We start from the raw sequence: 26,311 nt of genomic DNA, 5'->3' as shown, positions 1-26,311 counted from the left end.
GCTTTAGCACACAGTTGTTGCAGTAAAATTCCCAGCAAACTTCAAATAATATTTGAGGTGCCCTAAGAATGATCTTAATTGATCTTTATCTTTAGGCGCTGGTGCATTCTCAATTGCTCTAAGAATCTCAACCTTGGACTCTCTTCCCTTGCCAGATATGTGGTGCCCTAAGTAGACTACACCTAACTAAACCTACACTTGTTGCTCCCTATTGTAAGTCCACACTTCCTGTGTACCTGCAATACCTCTTTTAGCCCTAAGCCATGTTCTTTTTGATTTTTCCCATACACCCGTATATCATCTTGGAAATATGCTACACCAAGCACATCCCTAAATACATTTCCCATCAACATTCAAAATATGGCTGAGGCAGAAGCTAAGTCGAACAGTATATGCACATAATGATAAGCTCCCTCAGGTATCACAAAAGATGTTAAGTGTCTAGATTTGGTGCACAATTCTATTTGGTAGTAAGCTGCTAAAATATCTAGGGATGTAAAAAGTTCAGCCCCATCGAGAGTGGTTAACATTTCATCAATATTTGGAATAGGCTTTCGGTCAACCCAAATATTTTTATTCAAAACCCGTAAATCTATGCATAGTCTCACAGACTTGTCAACTTTGAAAGCTAAATCTATAGGGCAAAGCCACTCAGATCGCTGAAAAGGGTCAATTATATCAAACATACATAACCTTTCCAACTCTTCTTTCAACTCCTTCCTCAAAGCCAAAAGCTCCCTATGTACTTTGTGCACTACCGGACAAGCATTCTCTTTCAGGACAATATGATGTTGAAACACCTTAATTTTCCCCATGTTATTGTTCTTCTTGCAACAATGTCATGGTTATGTTTTGATATCCCTTTGTTAATGTTTTCCAATGTCTTCGTTTCAGTTGCATTTGCTTTATTATTTTGTAGGTAGGGGGATGTGTTGGGTTTAGCTGTACCGGGGAGATTGGGAGTGAAATGTTGCGGTGGAATCTTGGGGGTTTGGAATGTGTAGTGCAGGTTCCAGGACATCAGTTGGTGTCTGGAGCTGGTAGTCCCTGGTAATAAACTTGGTTACTCCACAACCTACCTGTGGTCTTTTTTTCAGGTAATTTGTTTCTTTGTATTTGGGAATACCTTCCTTACTGATGAAATGCCCCAATTCAAAATGGTTGCCAACAAATATAACCACATGAAATATGGCTGCCAGTTATGAGTAAATAGATACCCTTTAAATTATCTCCTTGTCTAAAATGGCTGCCGTTATTTTACTTCATTTCTATAGAAGGTTGGGCATGATAACATTATCCCAATGTCCTAAAATGGATACCCAAACCTTCTATAAGTGCTAGGGCTTGCTACGCACACTAGGCCCACTGAAGCGTATTTGGAGCACGGCACGTGACCTGGTCAGTCCTGGCTCACTAGGTCTCACAAGGGGCTGCCACTGCTGTCCAAACACTGCATATCACATTACCTAAATAGTCCTGGCTCATGGGATCACGCGCCACAATCGCCTGAGTCACACAGGCACCAGGATGCTTCGAAGCACCCCTCTAACTCACTAGTGCTGCCAGGAAAGATAGCAGATCAACTCCCTCCAGATATAGGGAATGCCGAACTTCATGAGCAGATGAGAGCACCCGAGGATCCAAGTTTATTGAAGCTAGTGTCATTGGTGCTCACCACCACGTGTAGACCGCAGGTAGGGTGTAGAGTAACCTACTCTATTACCAGCAACAACCAACTCCAGGTAGCAACTGCTGTCCTGGAACCCACACTAAGCACTCCAAACCCTCAAGATTCCACTTGCAACATTCACTCTCAATCTCCCGGGTACAGCTAAACCCAACATAGCCTTTGGGCTCAGGTACTTATTCATTTACAAACTAAGCATTGGCTGGGAGATATGATCTTGAGCCTTTGGTAATTGCTGATTATTTAGCTGAAAGTATGGCCTGGATGGCCTTGATGTAATGCTGCATAGGTATTCTCCCTGTGAGGACAAATAAGATGTGGTGTGCAAACATTAACAGGGGTAGGTGCCTCTAAGTAACCATGAGTGGTGAAAATGTCCATGCCCTTGTCGACTGTAGAGATGAAGGATAGGCTGGAACAGAACATAACCCAGATATTACACCAGTCATTAGAGTGCCCTGGTGGTATGCACAAAGAGGTGCAAGTTGAATGTGATGCTAGAAGAGTTGAACCCCTCCACAGCCTTTTTTAACCCCATTTTATTAAATTGTATTAAGTCATTTAATTAAAATATACAGCTAATCCAAATAGGCTTTTTAAGCAACAAATTATGGTTACACATGATGATACGCCGCAATGCCCTTTTTGGGGGAGATTCAAGCATGTATTAAATTAAAATAACATGACAATAAGATAATATACATTTTGTCTAGTGTGTACAGTCAATATGGTTAAAAATAGATGAATTCTAACATAGCAAAATAGCATACTAAACCAGTATCTAATTTGTAAAAGAATAAGTACAGATGCCCAAAGCTCAGTTCAAATGCCCACGGCCAGCACTAATAAATGTCAGTGCGCCCAAGACAGTGTAGTCTTGAATCCACCTAATGCCTCTTTAAGCAACTATCAGACACTCTCTGCCCTTTTGCCTCACTCTTTCTTGCAGGTTCCTGCTTTCTCCCTTTGCAATGGTTTTTCTGTGTTTCTCTTCTTCCTTCTTTCTCTTTGTGTGCTTCCCTTTCTGTCTGATAAGGACAAATAAGTGCTGGTTCCCAAAAATGAGTGCTGGTGGTCCCCACCAACAAACACCAGCTCATACGAAGCACTCTGTAAGCCTGGGCGGTGAACTCCCCTCCGTTTGCAGAGTTTGCAGAGTTTTCTGCTCTCTGGGTTCTGCAGAGCTCGCTGAGTGCAGAAAACCCCGCTCTGGATAGTGCAGTTGATTTTCTTCCCTGCTTGAGCTCGTACGGGCTGCTGCTCGGGTAGAATTTCTACTTGAGAGGCAGGAAGATCAGCACCAAGGGCAGTTCCCGCTGCACTCCGCCACTTGTGGAAATCTGCTCAGTTTTTTTGTCACTTTGCGGAGTTCCGCGTAGCTGAACTCCACAAACTCCGCCAAGGCCTGGTTTCAATCACACATTGTAGGTATAACTTGTATCCTGACTTCAGCTATTAAATGTGTATGTATTATTCTACACTCTCCATCGGTAACTCTATTTCCTCTAAGCTGCTTCTCTATGCTATGCCAGTCCATAATATTCTATTACTACAGCTGCAAAGGTCACAAAACAGGAGTAAAAGTACTCCAGTCCAGCCTAGAAGTAGGTTAGCTCAACACATTGCCACTCAGAGGTACGGCAACACACTCCTTTTGAAAATAACGGAGGCGGAGACTTAAAATAACACACAGGAAACACTATTAATATCTTCTAGGGGTTGTGCCATTTGTTCAGAGCGAATTCCAGTCGTCAAAGGTTCATTCATATCTAAATAGCTGCGTGTCTTATTTGGCCATAGATTAATTACTGCTGAATGTAACCATGAGGATTGGATTTGTAAGAGATTCTTAAGGGAGCTGAGGAGCCATCACAGGAAGTGGTCATTTTTGTTAGTGTTAGGCCACTTCCCTCTTCACACAGTCTTAATGCTAAGATATTCATTCACAAACAATTTGCAATGCAATGGCAACAGAGATTGTGTACGCATTAAACTCATAGATGAATGTTCCTGGTGTACATGACGCATAAAGTTGGAGACCTTGCACAAAAGTGAGCAATTTTCACTGAGTGATTGAAAGGGATATGTCTACTGAAGGAAAAAGTACACTTGGAAAAAAAAGTATTTTTCGACAACTCCCTTAACTTTACAAAGAATGCTACATAAATGGACAACAAGGAAACAAAGTGTATGACACAAGAATACCTACACATTAGCATTTATCTCCATTTATAATAATAATAATAATACAGAATTTTATAGAGCGCAAACAGTTACCTCAACCGGAGGTGTCCCGGCGCTAAGAGAGCAGTTCAGAGAGACAGTGAGTAACACCAGTGACTCAGATATTTTGAGCGAAGAGCCAAGTTTTTAATAGCTTCCTAAACCCAGTTTCTGTGGTTGCCGACTGAATGGCAAGCGGTAGGGCATTCCACAACTTCGCCGTGCTGGCCATTTATCTCACAACAGGGACATTTTACACATGGGTTTAAAGGAAATATGTATATGAATACCTAATATGGTCATAAGTGCAGTGTTGACATATTTAGCCATGTCCGGTAGCATATCACATGTTTTTTCTGTCATTTTTCAAAAAGTCCCCTTAGGTCTTTCAGGTTGATAGTTTAAAGGAAGTGGTTAGAACAGGCGAGTTTAGCGTCAGGAAATTCCTGGAGGGCTGGTCTGACAGATCCGTGTGTGGTCCGTTTTTTTTGTCTTTTTGAGGGACTGTTTTGCGTCTGCTGGGCCTATATTTACTCTTGGTTTCTCTGATATTAAACAAAATTGTCTGAGGCAATCTAAAATCCAAACGAATGTAATCTCGATAACTGCCAAAACACTTATGCAGCATGTCTTTATAAATTCGAAACTGCCACAGTTTACAAGCGAGGGCAACTTTTTTAGCTATCAAAATTCACTAATGGGGGGCACTTTTATTTTGGTGACTGGGACTATTTTTCGACCCAGCACGACCCTAGGCGGTTGGTCTTATTGATGTCACCGTCCGCCACGCATGGTGTCTACTTTGGCGGGAAAGGAGAATAGGAAAGGCCTCTTGGAGGGTCAGCCGCCCAAGGTCGGGGTCTTCCATCACTCAGCGCAGGTACACAGTCCCACAGCGAGGCCGTGGGTCCTCAACAACGGTGAAATGTAATAAGTCCGGCCAGGCAGTAATCAGGGCGCCTCCGCCGCGCGCCACAAAGGGTCGCCCATAACTGCATCAGCGCAGCCTGAAACGCGGTTACGCTTTAATCGCCTATAAGTTAGGATCCCTCCAGCCAGGACCCACGGAGCCGATGCGCGTGCCGAAGCACTAACTCACTTAGCGCTAACAGGATTTATTTGCCATCCCATTATTGGATATTGCTCATAATTTTTGGTGTGTCACGTCGCAGGACTGCCGGGCTAATCCAATTGCAAAGGCGTTAACAGCTAAATCTGTATTAGCGAATCAATCTGAATTTGTGCGTAACGCAATCAGCCTCCCCGCGGATCTCATAATAAATTTGCCAGCTTATTATATTTTAACTGGGTTATCATTTATCAAAATTAGCTGAGGAAAGAGCGCTGGATTTCAGGCCCAGGTCGGTTGGAAGCGCGGCTGATTTTTTTTCTGGCAGCAGTCGACAGCACTGCCCAGTCAGAGCCGGATTTGAGGTCCTTGGTGTGAGGTGTTTAGTGAAGCATTTCGGGTGAAAACAACTGGGAAATAAGACCAAGAGAAAGATTTTTGCTAGATAAACTGGTTTTAAGAGAACATTATATTTTCCCTCATACTCACAGCCCACGACATACTCACTCTTGGCACGAAATTGCATAATCTGTCATTCCAACTCCCTCTGTAAAATAGTGAACACTATTGTTTACAGATCGCTTCCTTCCTCTCAGTCTTTGTACACACAAGGTCTCCCACCTCTATCCCCTTAGTATATTATTCCCTCATGTCTTTATTCACTCACAATCCCCGTGTATAGGCTTCCTCACTCCCTTTTTAGTAGTACTTCACTTAAAAGAACACTAAGCTACTGTCACTCCCAGTGTACACCCTCCCATACTCTCTGTGAACAAATACTGCCCGACTCCCACTCACTCTTGAGATTACTCACTCAATTACAAATGAGTACAAAGAAATATGAACATTCTTCTCACCAGAGTTTGCACTCACTCTGAATTTGAATTTGAATTTATAGCAATTTGTATAGCGCACTTATACCATGCGGTTTCATGGCGCTAGGAGGACGCTTAGCCAGAGGTGAGTAATCGGGGGAGCGAGGTGCTAAGATGGAAAAGCACGGGAGAAAAGAAAAGTCTTAAGTGCTCTGCGGAAATCAGAGTAGGAAGGGATGGATCTGATGTGAAAAGGGAGAGAGTTCCAAAAGTGGGACCACTCACTCTGAATCCCTGTGTATATGTGCGTAGTCACTCTGTGTACACATAGTACCTCACTTTCACTCCTTGTTTGTAGAATGCTCTCCCACTGCCATAGTAGTGTAAAACATACTCAACCATGAGCAACATTCCCTCACTTGCACTCTGTGCATGTACAAGCTGGCACACTTCTTATGTACAAATGCTCCCTCGCTCACTCTTTGTGCACACAAAACTGACTGTCTCACCCGTGTGTTAAGAATACTTCCCACCCGTATTAGAAAATAGCCACCTTGAACCTTATGTACAAAAAGTATCTCGCAATCAATCATTATTTAGAGAATGTTCCCTCCCTCTCACCTCAGTGTAAGGAATACCAACCTTTCCCTTAAAAAGTACAGAATCTTTCACAAAGTCCCCCTCACTCTTCCGGCTTGACAGAATGTATCCTCACTCACACTACCTCTCCGGAGAATGTTCCCATGCTCTTTCGTCCTCTATACTGAATATTGCTTTTGTCTAATTCTCTTTGTACAGTATTGTCCCTCATTCATTACACAGTAAAATACCCTTCCAGAGTCTCCATGTGCACAGAAGGCTGCACGCTGTCATTTCCTATGTAGTGAATACTCCATCACTCCTATTCAGCCTCTACTCACAGATAACAGGGCGGCTCATTGTTGATGACATCTCAATGGACCTCTATACTCTGGGAAACAACTTACAATGTCATCCTTCTAAGGTCGATACCACATTTACTGCTAAGTTGGGTAACACCTGAATTTTGCAGTGCCTAGAGTCTTCAAAATATGTGGTATGATGCTAAATTAAATCAATTAATCAGAGGTTAATAATCTAAAGCGCAATCTCCCACTGTCACTATATATATATAAACATACTTCATTAGTACTGTCTCTGTAAAGAACAACCCTTCGCTCTTTTTTCACTGCCCCAAAAATTACCCACTCCCACTACAAGGTTACATTATTTGCATTCACACCCCCTTCATGCGTACGGAATACTTGAATGCATTGTGAGGAACTTTCTTCTTTTAGGTCACATCCATCAGGTAGCACAAGCTGTCTGATTGCAAAAGACTTATTGTGAGCTTGCCAGAAAGTTACAGTGGGGTTAGTACCCACCCATTGCTTACCATTGGTTGGCTTTCTTTTCACTCTCTTTTGCTTGCGACTACTAACTTGTTAGCTTCCATTGGCTTGCCTTCCTCTTCTCGTGTTTATAGCTTCCTTACCATCCTTTTGGTTGTTTCTTTCCACTGCTTTCTCTAAGGTAGTACTTTTTAGTTAAGCACTGCAAGTGTTTTCCAGCTCTCGCCCTCATGTGCTTCTCCCTCCATGCTTCATGTTGCTCTCTCCCTCATGTGCCTCACCTCCAGTGCACCGTGTTGCTCTTTTCCTCATGTGGTTCTTCCCACGTCCTCTATGCTCTCTTTCTCATTTGTGTTCCTTTCCCAATCCTCCCTACACAGCTTTGTCTGTGTTTTGACACTCCACCCGCTCGACCTCACCACTCTTCTGTTGTCCTCCCCCCGCCGCAGTTTTTTTGGGAAAAAAAGTATATTTTTAAAAGTTTTTTTCGGAGGGCCAGGCAGCAAACTGCCACTGGCCCCTCTGCTCTAAAAAAAAAAAAGTGCTTTCGCGCTACTTCAATGTAATTTTTTTTAGATTTACAGATCCATGTTGGATTGGTAAATATATAAAGATGCAAACCACATGCACATGCGTGATGGTGCATGGCTGGACCAACAAAATGACAAGCCTGCTAGTAGCAGCTGCATCCCCACACTTTTTTACTCTTTTTTTTGCTTTTAGCTATGCTGCAGAGCATTAGCAAACCATTCTTTTAAATAATGCTGTGCAGCATCGTCAAAAAGCAATAGGCCCTAAAGATGAGACCGAATGGCTCTGCCAATGCTTATTCTTATTTGTATATTGAATCCCTTCTGTCTGAGTGCAAAATGCTCCCCCATTCTACACATAATATTGCCCCACAATCCTAAACTCTCAATCCCCGCCTCATTCCCTTTATAACTAACCTGCCTGCCTCGAACATCTTGTATACAGTGTTTACCTTTACTCATTTACTGTGTACAAGAGTGCACTATACACAGAATGGTTGGTGTGCAGACTGCCACAGGGGCGTCGTCTCCGTTTGCGTGGAGGAGCATCGCCCCACTGAAATGCACCCAGAGAGAAAAATAAAATGGTAATAAAGGTAATTCATCACCATTTTATTTTTCTTCACCCCGTTCCGAACAGAGCGTCATGATGGGGCCAGGGCTACTGCTTTGATAGCAGGGCACTATCAGTTTAAAGTGCGCGTGTCTTTTTGGCCGGCCGTCTTGCGGCGGCTAGAGACGCATGTATATTTTAAACCTCTCTAACCCAGCTGTCTTAAAACAGCTGGATTAGAGAAAGCTAAAGCCTCCAGAGTGCTGTGGAGCACCAAGTGAGGCCGCTCCCACCAATCCTAGCACTGCTCTCACGCTGGTGAGAGCAGTGCTAGGATTGGTGAGGGGACTTTGGAGTCTGCCTGCCTGCCTCCAGGAGAGAAGAACATCGAGGAGGAGGGGGACGTCGCATTGCGCTCGCAGGTAATTTTTTTTTGTTTTTATAATGTAATGTTCCACCTGCCCTACCACCTTTGGGACAATCCAGCCGCCACAGCTGCCACTATGACTCCCTGTACACCTTTACCATTTTTTCACGTTTCATGCACCTTCTTCATGGTGCACGCACTGCTTCCATGTACAGTGATTTCTTGGTACCATGTACATGTCGGCTCACCCGTCTCTGTCCATTGGGTATGCAAAGTGACAAAAGAGGAGAAAGGATGATGGTGGAGATGGTACTCACGTTGAGAGCGTCCAGCCTGAGCTGGGACTCCCCCTGTGTAGAGGAGCATAGCACCCCGATGATGATGCTCATATACTCCTCCGCGTTAATGACGGACAGCTGCTCCAGGATCTGAAGGGCAGCGCCGCGGAAGCATGCCTCGTCCAGGAAGATCTTGATGTATGGGACCATACCATAGTCCTTGAGGACCACTGGAAAATAAAGGACACCTCAGAGGTCAGGTGTGTGATACCTAGAGTTAATGCCAAGAACAAAGTTTAAAACTGAATAGCAATAGCATATTAACTCGTTATGCAGCACACAGTTAAAACGGAATTTTACTTTGATGTATGATAACTCAAAAGCATTTATTTTCTCAAACACAGAAGTATGAATGGCTGAACTGGCCCCAGTGGCATTCAGATTGTTGATCTGCAAATTGTCTTTTTTTTTTTGTTTAGTTATATGTAGCACGACTTCGACCCGAAGATATCAGATTGCTTAACATGAGCACTAGTTGAGCATCCCTGCTGAGACTTGAACCCAGTTCCCAAGCTTCGAGGTCAGCCGCATTAGCCTTTAGGCCACATCCTCTCCCAAAAATTACATCGAAATCTCTGTTAAAAGCACTCACTGCCATGAAAATTGTGGAAGGGACTTTATCCCCCGCTGATGGAATGTTCTTGATAATAGAGATCTGTGAAAGACTACGGGGCCATTCAGTATTTGGTGAACTGCCATAAATTCATGAAGCTCCCATCTTGTTAGACTTGCAGTTCCCCTGCCCAATACCTTGCCTGTTAGGACTCAGCTGGCTCTGATATAGGTTACCTTTGACCCAGTGCTCCATTCACCACAGGACTGTTGGGTCTCAGTGGTGCTTAGACCACCCTCTTTAGCAACCGTCACAAATGGGTCTGCCAAAGAAGTCACAGCAGATGGTTAAAACATGGTGTCCGCTTGGGTTTCAGGTGTGTACAAAGTGCTTAAGCCTCATGGGTAAAGGCACTAATGCAAAGATGTACCCAGCTAGCATGTGGAGGTTTCGGGACATGGCGGTGGCCCTCTGCTAGTGAAGCGGAGGCCAGGGCCTCCTTAACCCCTTAAGTGCTGCGCCCGTTCAGCGGCCGACGGCACCACTACCTCGGGAGTTAGAACGTTCCAACTGCACTGGAGCTGGACGTTCCATAGCTGCTAAGGTGTTAACCTAGTGAACAGTCAGGCCGCCTACAGATATATTTTGCCCACTTGCCACATAGCCTTCCAAAATCAAAAGGTCTAACCGTGCTCTCATCAGGACCCACCCAGGATTATGCTACTGCAGGCATCCTTTGACAGACGATGACTTGATGTTCAAAGGGAGCTTCATCACCTTACCTGGCAACGGCTCATGAAAAAAGAGGAGGCCCCGCTCTGACCATCGGTACCTCGAGACGGACAACCAAGCCGTCGGGAAGGTGGTTGTCCGTCTCGAGGTACCGACAGTCAGAGCAGAGTGGGTCCTGATGAAAGCACGGTTTGACCTTAAAACCAAGCATGCTGAAACATGTCGACCACAATAAGATTCTAGATAGTTATTTGTTAACACTATCTTTGCACTGTTTTTAACTTGAATTAAGAGACACATCAATAAAGTTTAGGTTTCTCATATATCAATTTTAACCTCACTTTTACACCGAAGAACTGCACTCTATTCCCATATAGAACAATCACTCTCATCGGGTTGGACCATCTGTTTGAATTAGATCAAAACATCCTCGGGCTCCCTATCCTTCTGATATGGTTGTAGCCCTTAGAACCACCAGTGTGGTTAGAAAACGAGGAGACTCAGATGATGAAGCATGTCACCAGGCTTGGTGAGAGATGGTAATCCGTAATTTTCTTGAAGACTCTTCTTGATTCTGCGCGACACTGTTCTTAATTTGGCAATATTTCGGATTTGTACAGGACATATAATAATGAGTCAGACCCATGGATACTCTTTGTGTGTTACATTGTATACTTTGATACCTGTGGTTCAAACAAATAGGGAACCGTCTATGGTTAGAATTGTAATGGAGGACTTTATCTGCTGTGGTCCTTTGGATGGCCCAGTATGGCGGTGCAAGTACTGACGGTTCGCTGTTCATTTAAATGCAAGGGGCCTCATTTACAAGCCCATTGTGCCGCTGTGTGTCACTTTTTCGATGCACTGGCAGCGCAGTGTGTCTGCCCATATTTACAAGTCCACTTAAAGTTATTCTGCGTGACTTTTCATGGCCTTGTAAATATGATCCTCTTTCATGGATCACTCTGCAGGAAAGGGGCATTCCATGGGTGTTGCTGAGGGTGTTCCCGCACAACATCCATAAAATGCGACACATTCCTTGATTTTCAACCTTTTGCAAAGCTGGGTATGCGTAAGAAACACACAGAAAGAGGAAAATGTCATCAATTGTTTTTGTGCAGGAAGGTGTCCCTTCCTGCACAAAAACAAAAATCCCCACAATGCAGGTACCCTTGCAATATGAGGCAAGGGGGCCTGCACCGGTGCATGGCAGCCCGCAGGGGAAAGCTTACGGATGCGTTGTAGTGTTTTTAATACGCTGCATCACTGTGCTTTGGAAATGATGCAGCACGGCGCAGCCAAATGGCTTTCGGTGCCGAGCCATTTTCTTGAAAAATGAGACCCAAGGTATCCATGTATGCAACATATGTTTACGACCTTACGCTATACACACAGCCATACAGAACCAAAACCTTTATCAAAGCAATTGTCGAACAGAGCTTATTTGATTTGAATAGATTTGTTGCAGAAGTGCTATATATGCCACAAGTGGCTTCTTGGCGCCTTGAAGAAATAAAGAGAAGATCACAATGGGCTCGGGACTCTTGAAGACCCTAACCACATCAGCAGTGGGGATTGTGACCACCAGCAGGAGAAGTGTGAACTAGAATCAGGCCTTGAGTACAGGCAGCGTGCTAGGAGGGGAGAAGATATAGTTGACAAGTGATGTATGTAATCATCTTCTGCTGCTTTAATGAGGAAACACTTCATTTTTACACTTATTTATTAATTTGGGTATTTAATTTCCATGTCTCTTTTTTAATGAGTTTAATTAATCCACATCGCTCAGTCAGAAGGAAGCATGTGTTAATTGCCTGAAGTGCCGCGCGCTTCTCCGCGTGGCGAGCAGGTGCCACCAACCGTGTGCGCCTGAAGAACATGTGTTTGTGCAGCCTTTTGGATCAATAACCACAAATATTGAAATAAAAAACATCTCTTAAGGGCATCAATCTGGCACTAGTTTTGACTTACCAGCATTCCTGATGGATCCGCGGATGAGGGCCGCCACGGCCTGCAGCCTGACCACGGTCTGGCCCCGCTCGGACTCGAGCTCCGGGTCCACCACGCCTCGTCCTGCTGCGGGACACAAAATGAGAAACTCACAAACATGGCGCTTCATCAGGGACTGCATCACAGATACATTGAAGTTCAATCTCGGACCAGTGCTCTGAATGGAGTGGAAGGTCCTTTGCCCTCAAACAACCCAATTAATCCCAGTGAATTTAATTGTTTAATTCCAAATCTCTATCTTTTACTACACTTGGCAGCCACGTAATGTTTTCAGGACACTTCTCTCCATGTCTTTTAGGACAGTATTTCCAGTCCTGTGCCTTTTTTCCTAACAACTCGATAGGTTCTGTGCATTGTAGTCCCAATCTGGGTCAATTGCCCTAATCAGACGAACACTCCTGAAAACAATTACTTGCAGGTGAAAAGCTTAGTACTTGGAACAGCGTTGGTAAAGACATGGAGTGACGTAGTCATTCTATACATTTCTTTTTCAACAAATCAACCATTTAACACGAACTTCAAGTCATCATTGGACATGACTTGTAAAGAAGACCCCCCACCACCACCACCACCACCCCCCTCTTCAGTACCGGAAATCAAGGTTCATGGCTCCTCAAAGTCTTGGCTGAAATCTGTGGCCCAGACCCAATTGGTGTCACAAAAATTAGGTGCAAACCGAGAGCCCGCCTATTTCTGATTTAAAATTAGCGGATGGTATGGTATAAACTAATTCACGCTGTTCACTCCTTTTCCTAAATATCATTAGGTCTTGATAATCTAACTACATCTTATTTAGTTTCACTTGTTTCCCCACTTTTATTTGCTGAATGCATATGTTACACCTTGTATTTGCTATATTCACAAAACTCTAATAAAGATTATTGTGAAATACAATTAGCGGACGAGCAAGCCATTAGTGCCCGATCACAAGCTTGACACCTTGGAATGGGGGATAATGTACATGGGTCTCCCTTTTAGTAGGCGCACAGACAGCCCATGTGCACTATCTCTTGCTGCAATAAATACCAGGTTTTACCTGCAGCTTACCAGGGAAGGAAACAAGTGACTTATACCTGGATTTTAGTTCCATTTAGTGAAAATGAGAGTTTGCACCTAAAACATGGTTACCAGGCTCATGATGCTCAGGACATTTTATTCATATTAATGTATACTCTATGACATTGTGATGCAGCATAGAGGTCACACAAAGCTGAAGAGGATGGATGAAAAGACATGTAATGTACCGGTATCTGCAATTCACGTTTTTACTAGCGCACTGCTGGTACTGGTCAGCTACAATCTGCAATATTAGAAGGCAAATGGCTCAACTCCATACTCTAGTCTTTCAGTAACTTGGATAAATCGGAAAGGAGGGAAGGAAGAGCCACAAGGGGCAGAGCCTTGTCGCCATCTTCATCGGAAGGACACGCACACAACCCAGGACTGGTCTCCCTAGTGGGCAGGGCCAGATTGACCTACAGTGCCTGAAGAGCTGCTTGGACAGGCCAGTGTGCAGGCCGTGTTGGTTGTTTTTTGGCCTGTTTTATGGTCTGCTGTGCCAAGTTTTACTGTTGATTTCTCTGATATTACCACAAACATGGCCTGCAGCAGGCACAAAGGCATGCAGTTTCCTACACCATGCAAAGCTCTACGAGTGTTATTACAAGTTAAAAAACGTCCTGATTTACAAATCTGGGCCACTTTTTTACCTGTCTGATTCGCTAATGCGGGCCCCTTTGATTTTGTGCCCGGGCCTATTTTTGGTCCCAGTCTGACCTTGTTCGTGGGTAGAACCCTCTGCTGGTCTCTAAAGGGACCTCTTTGTGGACTGTCTGCCTAATGGGATACAGAACCCAGTCCGTATGAGATTCATAACTATTAAGATGTGCAGTGGACACTGAACAAATAAATATAAACAAAGTACTTAGATATAAATCTCCACAGCTGCCTTTCTCACTGAGGGCAGGGTCCAATACTGGTCTTACTCAAAGTGCACATAGTTCTGTGCCTTCATTGCTAACAATACAAATAGACATGTACCCATCTTCCTACAGGGACCAATGCTTACTGACCTGTTCTTCTCCAGGAACAAGTGCTTCTATACATGTTGTCTCAAAGGCAAAAAATGGTCATTACAAGTCTTCTTCAGAAAGAGATACAGAATCCTTTACCAGTTTTTATACTGGGTTAAGAGCACTATACTTATCATTCTTTGGGGTACAAACCCATGATGTGGGGGCTTCCAGAGGATCACTGCCATGTACATGTATTTTTGAGAGACACATCGCATTTTACCTCAAGGGGCACAGCCGTGCCATTGTCTTCATCACATGGCACTGCCCTGTGCATGTTCTCATGGGGTATATAACAATGTACAATATGTTGGTGTACCATATTGTTGACGTTGAACAATTGACCATCAGATGTGACTGGAAAATTGATTACTGAAATATCGTCAGGGTGGAGTTAATATTAGAAAATCTACACCTACTTTGATATTATTTCGGAAGTCAGTATTATGGTCCCAATATAGCTGTAGGGAGATATTTTGAGAGTCAGTAATGAGCGATACAACCATACAATACCTGCATCTCGTAGGGCAAACAACGAGAACTGCACAGTCCCTATATAATTAAGCAGCACAATCTAGAGTGTCTGGCTCATAGAGAGGTGGACATCCATACAGGACACGTGTCTTCCTCTACAGGAACAGACCAATGTGCAGTATACGTCTTCCTCAAGGAAAAACATAACTATGTGTCATACCCATCTTCCTATATGGAAATCCACTATGTATAGCACCTGACTTCCTAAATGGAACACAACTATGTGTAGCACCTGTCTTCCTCAAGGGGAACACAACTATGTGTAGCACCTGTCTTCCTTTATGGAACACAACTATGTATAGCACCTGTCTTCCTTTATGGAACACAACTATGTATAGCACCTGTCTTCCTATATGGAACACAACTATGTATAGCACCTGTCTTCCTCAAGGGGAACACAACTATGTGTAGCACCTGTCTTCCTCAAGGGGAACACAACTATGTGTAGCACCTGTCTTCCTTTATGGAACACAACTATGTATAGCACCTGTCTTCCTATATGGAACACAACTATGTATAGCACCTGTCTTCCTCAAGGGGAACACAACTATGTGTAGCACCTGTCTTCCTTTATGGAACACAACTATGTATAGCACCTGTCTTCCTACATGGAACACAACTATGTATAGCACCTGTCTTCATATATGGAACACAACTATGTACAGCACCTGTCTTCCTCAAGGGGAACACAACTATGTGTAGCAACTCTCTTCCTATATGGAACACATCTATGTGTAGCACCTGTCTTCCTATATGGAACACAACTATGTGTAGCACCTGTCTTCCTCAAGGGGAACACAACTATGTGTAGCACCTGTCTTCCTTTATGGAACACAACTATGTATAGCACCTGTCTTCATATATGGAACACAACTAGGTGTAGCACCTGTCTTCCTATATGGAACACAACTATGTGTAGCACCTGTCTTCCTATATGGAACACAACTATGTATAGCACCTGTGTTCCTCAAGGGGAACACAACTATGTGTAGCACCTGTCTTCCTATATGGAACACAACTATGTGTAGCACCTGTCTTCCTATATGGAACACAACAATGTATCGCACCCGTGTCTCTCAAGGGGAACACAACTCCGTGTGGCACCTGTCTTCCTATGTGGAACACAACTATGTGTAGTACCTGTCTTCCTATGTGGAACACAACTATGTAGAGCACCTGTCTTCCTAAGGGGGAACACAACTATCCGGTGTACCTTTCTTCCTCAAGCAGAACACAACTATGTACAACACTGGTCTTCTTCAAGGGTAACATACCTAAATACAGTACCTGTTTTCCTCATTAGCTTTGCTTGCTTCCTAAGCTGGGTAAGAAGAGTCCCCAGAAGGCCGGAGTCGCGGAAGATGTCACTGAAGAGCGTGTCTCGTTGGGTGATGCGCAGTATGCACTCTAGAGCTGTGATGATGCAGTGAGGTGCTTCGTTCTCCTTGATCAAACCCTGGACCTTCCGGAGGATTTCATGAGGGATGTATGACAGCTCCATGATGATGAACTCTATGAGCTGGAAGAACATGATCTGGACTGTGACATCTTGCAGATGGATTTTCTCTGCAAGCTGGGAGATGGGCTGCAATGTCCACTCCAATAGGAAGAAGTTGGCCTTGTCCAGGGCCCAGATGGTGCGCATGGTGGATAACATCTTCCTACAAAGCCAAGAGTCTGTGCTTCTCTGGAGCACTGTCTGCAAAACCTGGAATGCCTGTATGTTTTTCACACAATTGCCTGAAATAAATTGAAGTTGATGAGTACAGGAAAGCTGACGTCCACTGATATCGACACAACCTATTAAATACAAGGCAAAAGCAATTTCTAATAAAGTAGGAAATATTTCATGTAGCATCAAATCATTCAAGTATGTGCCTTGAATTTTAATACATTTGAAAAATGTTGCACCAGATTGTACTGATTAAAATACACAAGGGTATCAGGCTCTATTCATCAGTTTTATCCTGTTGTTAGAAATCAAATACACGTCATATTACCATGACTGTCCTGCTATTATATGGTGCTCAATGCTAATGTACAGCCTACCTCTATGCACTTTCATTTATAGGAGACATTGCCACTGATGCACATGGAGATAAAGTAATTTACCCAGTGTAATGTTCGTTTAAGCGACAGATATTTGTGAAGAGCAGATTTGTCACTGATGTGGCCCCTAGTGCTTGTGGACTAGCATAGCCATTGTTCTGGGCTGTCTGGAGTATGTGTTCTAACACTGCCTGGAATGTCCGATTGTGCTCTGCCGCACAGCTCTAGGAAGGTTGAGGATCAGCTCAAGCAGCAGTTCTGCTGTCTATGCGTGTTGTTTTTGTGAATGTTTTGGATGTGCTGGCATGCTGCCTGCTGGTATGTAGATGGCTGTGTAGTGCATGGATTTTTAGATGGGGCTACAATTGTGGCGACGAGGACATGCAAAGGGCAGTAGGGTGTATAAATATTGTGTTGAGAGTAGCATGTTCCCAATTGTAGGGCTGATGCTCTATAGGTATTGTAAGCAAGAAGGGCTTTGGGAGAGGAAATGCAAGATTATTGGCAGATGGAGAGAGTAGTAAAAGTCTACTGTGGGCAATGGGATGGTTTTTGATGCTATGGAGGCCGCAAAGTAAATGAGATGGCATTTGGGGCAAGTGGAGCTGTGTGTGTTTTAATATGTGTGTAGGTTTTACATGCAACATACATATTTCAGTACGCTGTGAGGCACCACATTTAGATACATTAGAGAGAGCCTGGATGGACTTTGGTCTGGGTGGCTAAAGTCCTGGGTGGCTTGTGGTGTTTGTGACCTATTTATTGGATGCCATTGTATGGGAGGGCAATGGTCTGGGTGGGAAACTAGCTAGGTGTGATATGGCCTGACAAATAGTCAGATTCTCCTTGTCAGTGTTTGTTAATCAGTGTCTCGTTGTTGCCATCCACTCATGGGTGATTCCATGACTGAGATTCCCTGAGCATTAACCCAGGTCTTTGTCATTACACTACAATGGGGTATGGTCAGGCAGGGTTCTGGGAGTAGGATCTGGAGATGAAGCAATGATTGGGGCCTCCAAAGGGGAGGAGTGGGTGACAGATTTGATGTTAATGGTGGATGCATTGTCAGACGGTGGAGTGATGAAGGACAGGGGTTCTGGGCCTCAGCCCTCGTAGGATTTACACTGACGACAAGGGTCAAACAATGTCACCCGAGTTGTTTCGACTCTTTATGAGGGAGTCTGGTTAGAGTGCTAGTGAGGGCCCTAAAAAAGTTGAGGGGAGTTTCCTTGACCCCACCATACCCAATCCCCCAATAATGACAGCAATCTGCTTACAAGCAAAGACCATAGCCAGCAAGTTAGGCACAGCTCCCTAATTCTCCTAAATCACCTAACCTTACCAGCACCTTCATTGAGGAGAAGGAGCAGGAGACATAGGGTTAAAGTGCAAAGCCAATAGCCAGCAGGGAAGACACGGGTCCATAGAGGAAGGAGAGAAGGAGGAGGGAGAGATGGGGAGTAGGAGAGGATGGGGTAAGGGAAAGAAGGGGAGGAGGAGGGGGAGTGGGAGGCAGAGTGGGAGGAAAGAGAGGGGGATAGAGGAAGGAGAGGGGGAAGGGGAAGAGGAGGAGGAGGAGGAGGAGGGGGGGAGGACACATAGGGTAAAGCACAATGGGAAAATACAAACACGACCAAAACATTAAAAGGTCTACAATAGTAAAATAAGAATAAAGGATTGCTTTCTGTATACAACACATTTATGAGATAAAACATGTATGTGTGATTATTCTGTGGTCCCTCTGGCATTGCAGTTCATTGCCCCGAAGAAGGCGGAATGATACTCCACACAAGCAACAGTATCAGATAAGAAGAACGCTGTCCTTTGGGCAGACCAGAGCCCCGTACATTTAAAGAATAGGTAACAATAGGTGTTGCAGATGGCTTCGCGGTCAAGCCTGACCTAAAATGGATGCCGCAGTTCAGTTCGCCAAGTAAAGACCCAGAGGAGGACAACATATACAAATCAATATTTCCAAACACAAAACTAAGACAGGACGAAAACCAGCTTTACAACAAAAAGGGCATTTGCCCCTACAAATACGACACACATATTGCCATCATTCTCCATAAGGTTAAACTCTATATGAAAAGGCTGGGACAGGCAAGTCTCTGCTTTTATGGCAGGCCAAAGATAAAGGGTGGAAATGTGGCGGGGGAAGTGAAGTTCACTTTCAAAACACTGCTGGACTACAGCAGGAACACATAGGAAGTACAACCTGACCAACTGTTATGTCCCCCCCAAAAATGATCATTTTGAGAAACAATTTTACAGATGATTGAGTAACTAGGAAGTCAAAACTACACAATCGATGGAGGTCTTTGGGAAAGATGCTCTGGGAAGCCGCTCTCCTCTGCAGCTGTTCATCTCACTGTGTGTCCATTATGCTGTTGAGAAATCCTTTCAATCGAAAGCATTGCTGCATTCCTTCTTTCACTTCACTATTCCCTTTACCACAAATCTCCACAGGACCTAGCCTAGCATGGTGCTCAGCAAAACCACTCTGGCCATCAGGAAGGTCTTACGTTTTGTGCTCCTTTTTTCAAGGCAACATTGTACTGCATATTATTCAACCACAGGATACTCTCTACACCCAACTCATCCTATCCACCCAGCTAACGTGGGCGAATCTACGATACTCCTTCATAACTGATGGCATTCAGCGACCCTGGATGAGCATCTTCTAATTACACAGACCCAATATGCACCGTCCACCGTTGACTCTCACTCCACGTTTTCTGACAACTCTGATGTCCGTGTGAACCACTGAACCTCTTGGCATCTCAGCAATCAAGTATCCATTGAGGTCTGCTTTACTCCCACAACACTTGGAAAACAGGGGGACTTTGAAAATTATATTAAGATCTTTGTTTACAGCAACATTACAATCACACGCTTTCGACTGAGTTACAACCACACTCATTCTAATAGTAGGGGTACGATCAGAGGGATTCTAATAGAGAGGATACTATCGAAGTGTGCCACGATGAAGGAATAATCGCAAACAGCCATTAATGTGGCTACAATCACAAGAAAACTACCAATGTAGGTACAAACACACACATTTCATCAATATAGACACAATCATAATCCTCCCACTTCCGTGGGTAATATAATAGCAAGTATTACATACATACAAGGACACTCACAATCAGGCCATTAATGTGGGACAAATCCAAACAATGTGTGTACAATTATATTGATGTGGGTACAATCACAAGAACATCACAAGAGTGAGAGGATAGCAGAATACCATAATACAGTACAGTACATTGTGCCCACTGGCTGCTGTGCCTTAGAATGGCAAGAATCAAAAACATATTCACACACTACCATCCCGAGCATTAACTAGGTCCAGCTTCCCCACACTTATGAACTGTGGTGCACAAGAGTTAGAAAATGATGTACCTGAGTTTGAGGAAGGCTGGTTCTGGAAGTCAGGGAGCTGTGGATGGGTAATGTTGCTGGCAACTTTGAGATCGGTTTTCCCACAAGTTGTCAGATTAGCCAGTAAATTGAGTAGCTCGTCCAGGGGTTCCGCCGCTGCAGACAAGGAATCCTCCTCACAACTGAATGGAACCACAGTATTTTAATGTTATTGATTAACATAAGGATATTTACTATTAAAATACCCTTCCCTACATTTTAAGATGTTATCTTCCATTGTAAGATTGGACTATTCATCACCCTCACAGCTGCAACTTTAAGCTAGGCCTTGAATTAAAGAAGGACACTGGTTTTTGTGTGTTAACAGAATTATCAAAATGTGGCCTCCCAAAGTACTACATCTTTACCCACACTCAGTCACGCAGATAGCATTAAAGCAACTAGTACCTTCCCAGAGACAGAGAAAAATCTATCAGTCATTCTTCCTCAACTCTTGTATTGCTGCTTCCTCTGATATTTCTTCTTTCTCTGATGTGCTCATTCGTGTCTCAGAATTTACTGGCTCTTACCTGTTTAACCTTCTATTTCCTACTTCACTCTCCTTCTTCATTACTTCTCACTCTCTACCTATTCATTTGAACACTTGACCTACACTTCTGTTTTCATTGCCACCACCAGCCCTTCCTACCTTGGGACAACTTAAACCTGAAGTTAGCCTGATGTGCTGCTCCCACCTTGTGAAGCAGAAGAAAACAGAGCTGTGGTACTTGCCGAAGTAATATCTTCACCAGCATTGGATAGCCTTCATTGTCCTCGAACTGTTGGAGAAGAGCCATCGAGAGAGGGTAGGAGTCCTTCAGGAAGCCGAGAAGCAGGGCTGTGATCTCACAGAGATCGACTGGAGGTAGAGCATCCACGCGGGTGGACAGTTCCTGGACAGCCATCTTCAGGCAGCAGGAAGCTGAAGCAAGACCAGGTGACATTCATTAATAATGTAACACCTGCATCATCTCAGAAACTTGGAGATTTTAAATTCTAAGACAAGCATTCACAGTCATCTCTACTGATAATGGTTTGGACATATGTGACAAACAAGGCAGTGACATGGCAACTTCCATCCAAACTTGCAGGGGTGTGAAACTGTGGGCGAGCTATCGCTTAGATAATCTGCATGACAATGGCACGCCTGATTTTGTCGGGGTCGGGCACGTTCTTAACCTCAAAAACTAGGAGGTAATGTGTCCCTAAAGACACAATTCAAATAGCTTTCAAATACAGTCAATAAGAAAGGACTGACTCAAAAAGGAGTTTGAGATCAACAATCTAGGAAAAACCTTAAAGGTTAATTAAAAATTTGAAATGCAAAACAGGAAATGGAAAATGAAAATGCAGCAGTAAATAATAAAACAGTCAAAGATACAGGAATCACATGCAATGAAGTCTATCAGTTACAACAATAATGCAATAATAAGCAAAATCAGGAAAAACAGGCCAAGTCCTAAATATGGAGCAAATCAATAGAAAATTCCTAGAGGCTCAGAAAAAGTACAGTCTCACCTTTAAATCAAGGGGCAGCATGGTGTGAGCAAAGACATCATCATTTCAACAAATCACATAACATTATTCCAAAATGTCACACAACCCTACCATCTTTTCACTAATTCTTTACATGATTATTGATTTGCCCCTTCTGAACTAATCCCACCTAGAGGTGTCAGAATAAACAAGGTTCATAAACAGCAGAAACCAACTGTGAATTAATGCAGTACAGGGTGCTAGCAGGAAGAGCCTTGGAAAGTAGCAAACGGCTTCTTCCAGCAAGTTCTTCAAGAACAATATGTCATACAAAATAAACAGTGTACATATTGTTATATGTGGTATAAACAAACAATGGACATCATGGCAAAGCTGTCCTTCTAACACAACTTGAGGTGAGGCCTAGCTGAGGCCTAGTTTTGCCTAAATTAAAAAACACATTAAAACACATCATAACAATTTTGTTTGAATTACAATAGCTTCATTTTAATATAGTTTTGTAAATGCAAATACAGAATGACATATTAATATACACATATAAATCAAATGTGTACTAGCTTCCACAGTACCTTAAAACTGAGTCCTAAATATCGTTGTACCGCAAACTTGTGGGGGAAATAGTATGATTGCAAAAATATTATAGGACATAATATTGATTGTAAGTATATTGTTTTTTATCATCAGGCCACGTTCCTGGTTGTGGATTACTTTTGAATGTGTAATATTTTGCTTACTATTTATTTTATTTCAATTTTACTTAATTATGAGTTATGTTTATAAATGTTGAAATTCAAGTATTTATAATTAGGTCGAGCATTCAAGATCTCTTGTATATACTTTATGTGTATGTACTATGTGGGCCCTGGAGATCAGCCCCAGGACTTGTCTGCTTCCGCTTAGGGACTTTTGTTTCTGTTTAACTGCCTCTATGTAACTGTCTTGATAGAAAACGACCAGTAGACATCAGTAAAATACCAGAATTGTTTTCTGATTGTTCAACTGCCTCTATTTATCTGTCTTGATAGAAAACGACCAGTAGGGTTCAGTAAAATACCAGAATTGCTTTGGCATTCTCTAGATTCTAGTCCATAGAAATTGTCTTCTACGAGCACCCGTAGACAATAATCTTTTTTAAATTTTATATTTTCAGTGATATGACCACCGAAGGCCCTGATTTTATATTAAAAATAGTGCTTTGGACTATACCATGTCCCACTGTAAGGCAATATTTCTCTCCATGTTTTCCCAATCCTGTTGTGTCACGCAGTTTGGTGCTTACTTTCCCTCCATTTTAAAGAACAGTAGATCTTTCGTCACCCAGGCTAATGTGCTGCATAGCTAAATACATATAAGGTCCCAAAGGCGAGACCGATTGCATTGAAAATGCTTGTTTCTTATGGGTTATGGGGTTTTAATGTTAAGATAACTTTAATAATTAATTTTTTGGGGTTTGCGTGCAACTATTAAGTTTATTGGCTACATTGTTTTTAAATTAGATATATTAGAGGGTTTAATTTGGAAAACATATATTTACAAGGTATATGGGTTATATTGGGTTTTGTAATTATTTTATCAAAATTTGGGCTTTTGCATGGAATATTAGTATATGTGAACCCACATTTTCTTAAAAGTGGAGAAGATTTGTACCCCAGTCCAATGTATACACTTTATCCAATATTAATAGGAATGGAAGTAGTATAGTATAACTTATTGTAACCACTTGAGTGCTTTCCTCGACAGTACCAACTCTCTTGACCCCTCAGAGCACGGTTTCCGGAGGACCCACAGCACTGAGTCGGCACTTACAGTGGTGGTCGATAGCATCCGTTCTAAGGTTGACACCGGACAGAGCACCTTACTGGTGTTACTTGACCTTACGGCGGCTTTTGACACCCTGTCCCCTACTATTGTTGTAAGCCGACTCAGTGAGCTGGGAGTCAAGGGCTCTGCACTCAATCTCCTTGCTTCCTTTCTAGGTCAATGGAAGCAAAGGGTCAAGCTAGGCGAGTACATGTCACCCATTAAGGCCGTGAAGTGTGGGGTCCCCCAGGGCTCCTCACTGTACCCGACGCTTTTTAACATCTACGTCGCCCCTCTCGCCAGGCTTATAAGATCCTTTGGCCTGGAAGTTCTCTCCTAAGCCGACGACACACAGATTATGGCTTCCATCTCTCAATCTGCGAGCATAACTGCGCATAATTTTAAAAACTGTATGGAGGCGGTCGCCGGATGGATGGTCAAGAACTTCCTTAAGTTGAATGGGGAGAAAACGGAGGTCCTCATTTTTGGGGGCAAAAGTGAGACCTGGTCCATGGACTGGTGGCCGTCTGTCCTTGGGGCCTGTCCTCTGCCGACCTCTTCTGCCCGTAACCTTGGGGTCATATTGGACACCTCCCTCTCCCTAGACAAGCAGGCTAGTAGGACTGTGTCCACCTGTTGCAATGCCCTGAGGATTTTAAGAAAAATCACTCACTATCTCTCCCCTGACGCACGCAAACAGGTAGCAATAGCGGTCATTGCCTCCAGACTGGACTATTGCAATGCCCTATACCTTGGCATTAGCAGTGGTCTGATCCAGCGCCTCCAGACCGTGCAGAATGCGGCTGCCCGGTTCGTTGTCGGCGCCCCTAAGCGTTCCTCGGGCACCACCATCAGAAAAGACCTGCACTGGCTCCACATGCAGGCAAGGATTAATTTCAAGACTTTACGCCTTACTCACCGTGCCCTCAATGAATCTGGACCGGAGGCTATCCGTGCCCTGGTGGCCTATTACATTCCTGGGAGAACACTCCGCTCTTCCAGTAAAAACTTGCTTGCTGTCCCCCGTATAGCCAAGGCCATGTGGGGCGAAAGGTCTTTTCGCTTCCTTGCACCCAGACTTTGGAATACGCTCCCTTATGATCTCAAAGTGATTTCCTCTCACACTCTGTTCCATAAGGCACTCAAGACCTGGCTATTCCAAGAAGCCTATCTCTAATTCCCCCGTTGGTGATATTTGAGCTCTCTGGTTACCATCTTCAGCGCCTTGATGCCTACGGGTTTAGTTGCGCTCTTTGTATACAAATTTCCTTTAATAATAATAATAATAATAATACTTAGTCCCCCACCTCCCCCTCCTCATTTTATACACTTTCCAGATTTTTTATGGGATTGAAGTTTGTATGGCAAATGTTACTTCCTGATTTAACCAGCCGTGGATTGCCTGCTTTCAATCCTACTCCTCATACAGACACTCGTGGATATATGAGCAGCCAGCGATGGTCATTTGGTTGTAAGCTCCTTAATAATTATCAACCAGTTTATCAAATTGGGTATTTAGAAAGAATCAATTAAGCCACAGAACAGTAATGTTGTATCAGAAGAAGAAACAAAAGATGTTTGATGGAACATTGAACATTACATGCTGTATGATTATAGTGCAAAAATTCAATCCAGCTCTTCACATGAAATCGCAGTGGGACAATTTCCACCTGATTCCTACCACATCGCAAACTAAGTCTCTGAAGGATTTTCTCTGTCTCCTTTTATCTTTCAGACCTCCCTCTAGCCTCTCTTCCAGATTAGTAGCGGTAGGCAGCTCCTCTATAATTCTCTTGCAGTTGACAAGTTCTACACAAGTCCTTTCACATACATGGCAAAAATGTTGCATATTAAGCCTCATAAAATGTTCTGTTTTCCATCTAAGCATGTCAGGCCATGAGGTTATTCAAATGTAAAACCTCCAAACCAGGAATTCTTTCCTGTGAAATATAAGATGTAACACCATAAACTTGCCTCAGAGTGCATGTGCTAGCCCTCCTGGAATTGCAAACTATAAGAGTTTGCTTTTAGGGAACACAGATCCCAGGACCCTGCTAAATTGAATACAGAACATTGCATACTACCCAAATAACCTAATACAATTTTCCAATGAAATACTCTGTGAGAAAAGATAATCAACTGAACATAAGACCGTCTCGCACTGGCCTCATTTGCAAGCTCACCTGGGTATTCTGCAGTCTATACTAATATAATAAAGAGAGAGCCCAAACTTTTGAGGCGGGTAATCTCAGGAACCACAGCACCAATCACAACACCCAATACAGCGTTGGAAAGGGCAGTTGCAGCAGAAGGACATAGGCTATGCAGACGCCCACCATATACATTTAAAAGGTAAAAGAACTGTGCCAGCAAAGTAGTCCCTTGTGGGCGTGTCTGCGTTGTGCTGTGGGCGTGTGCTGGAGGCATGACAAACGCTGGGGGCATGTGGTACGTTCCGCCCTTCATGCCATGTCTCATATCGTGTGCTGTGGGCATGTGCTGGGGGCATGGGCGTGTGCGGGGGACGGGATTACAGAAAAAATAAAGCGAGCATTGTGCCCAATATTTCATTGTTTTTTCTTCCCAGGTTCTGTACATTCCAGCTCCGGGTGTCCACCATGCTCCCTTTAAATACCCCTGCACCCCATAATCATAACCCACCCTTACTCCTTAAAATACCCCAACA

At 43.6% G+C, this 26,311-nt stretch overlaps 1 protein-coding gene across 2 annotated transcripts in view; it reads right to left on the bottom strand.

The window, feature by feature from the left end:
- WDFY4 (WDFY family member 4) overlaps window positions 1-26,311 on the bottom strand; it is an 856,906-nt gene that overhangs the window by 635,957 nt on the left and 194,638 nt on the right. For both annotated transcript variants that reach the window (XM_086921796.1, XM_086921797.1), the window contains 5 exons: window positions 21,061-21,250; window positions 20,311-20,471; window positions 16,141-16,593; window positions 12,209-12,313; window positions 8,932-9,122 (listed from right to left, as the gene is read on the bottom strand). In XM_086921796.1, coding sequence (XP_086777922.1) covers window positions 8,932-9,122; window positions 12,209-12,313; window positions 16,141-16,593; window positions 20,311-20,471; window positions 21,061-21,250 — 1,100 coding nt within the window. The remainder of the gene's footprint in view (window positions 1-8,931; window positions 9,123-12,208; window positions 12,314-16,140; window positions 16,594-20,310; window positions 20,472-21,060; window positions 21,251-26,311) is intronic.

This window comes from Lissotriton vulgaris, chromosome 5, assembly GCF_964263255.1.
Source record: "Lissotriton vulgaris chromosome 5, aLisVul1.2, whole genome shotgun sequence".
NCBI lineage: Eukaryota > Metazoa > Chordata > Amphibia > Caudata > Salamandridae > Lissotriton > Lissotriton vulgaris.
Note: the sequence above shows the minus strand (reverse complement) of the source record. Positions and strands in the feature narration are given on the sequence as shown.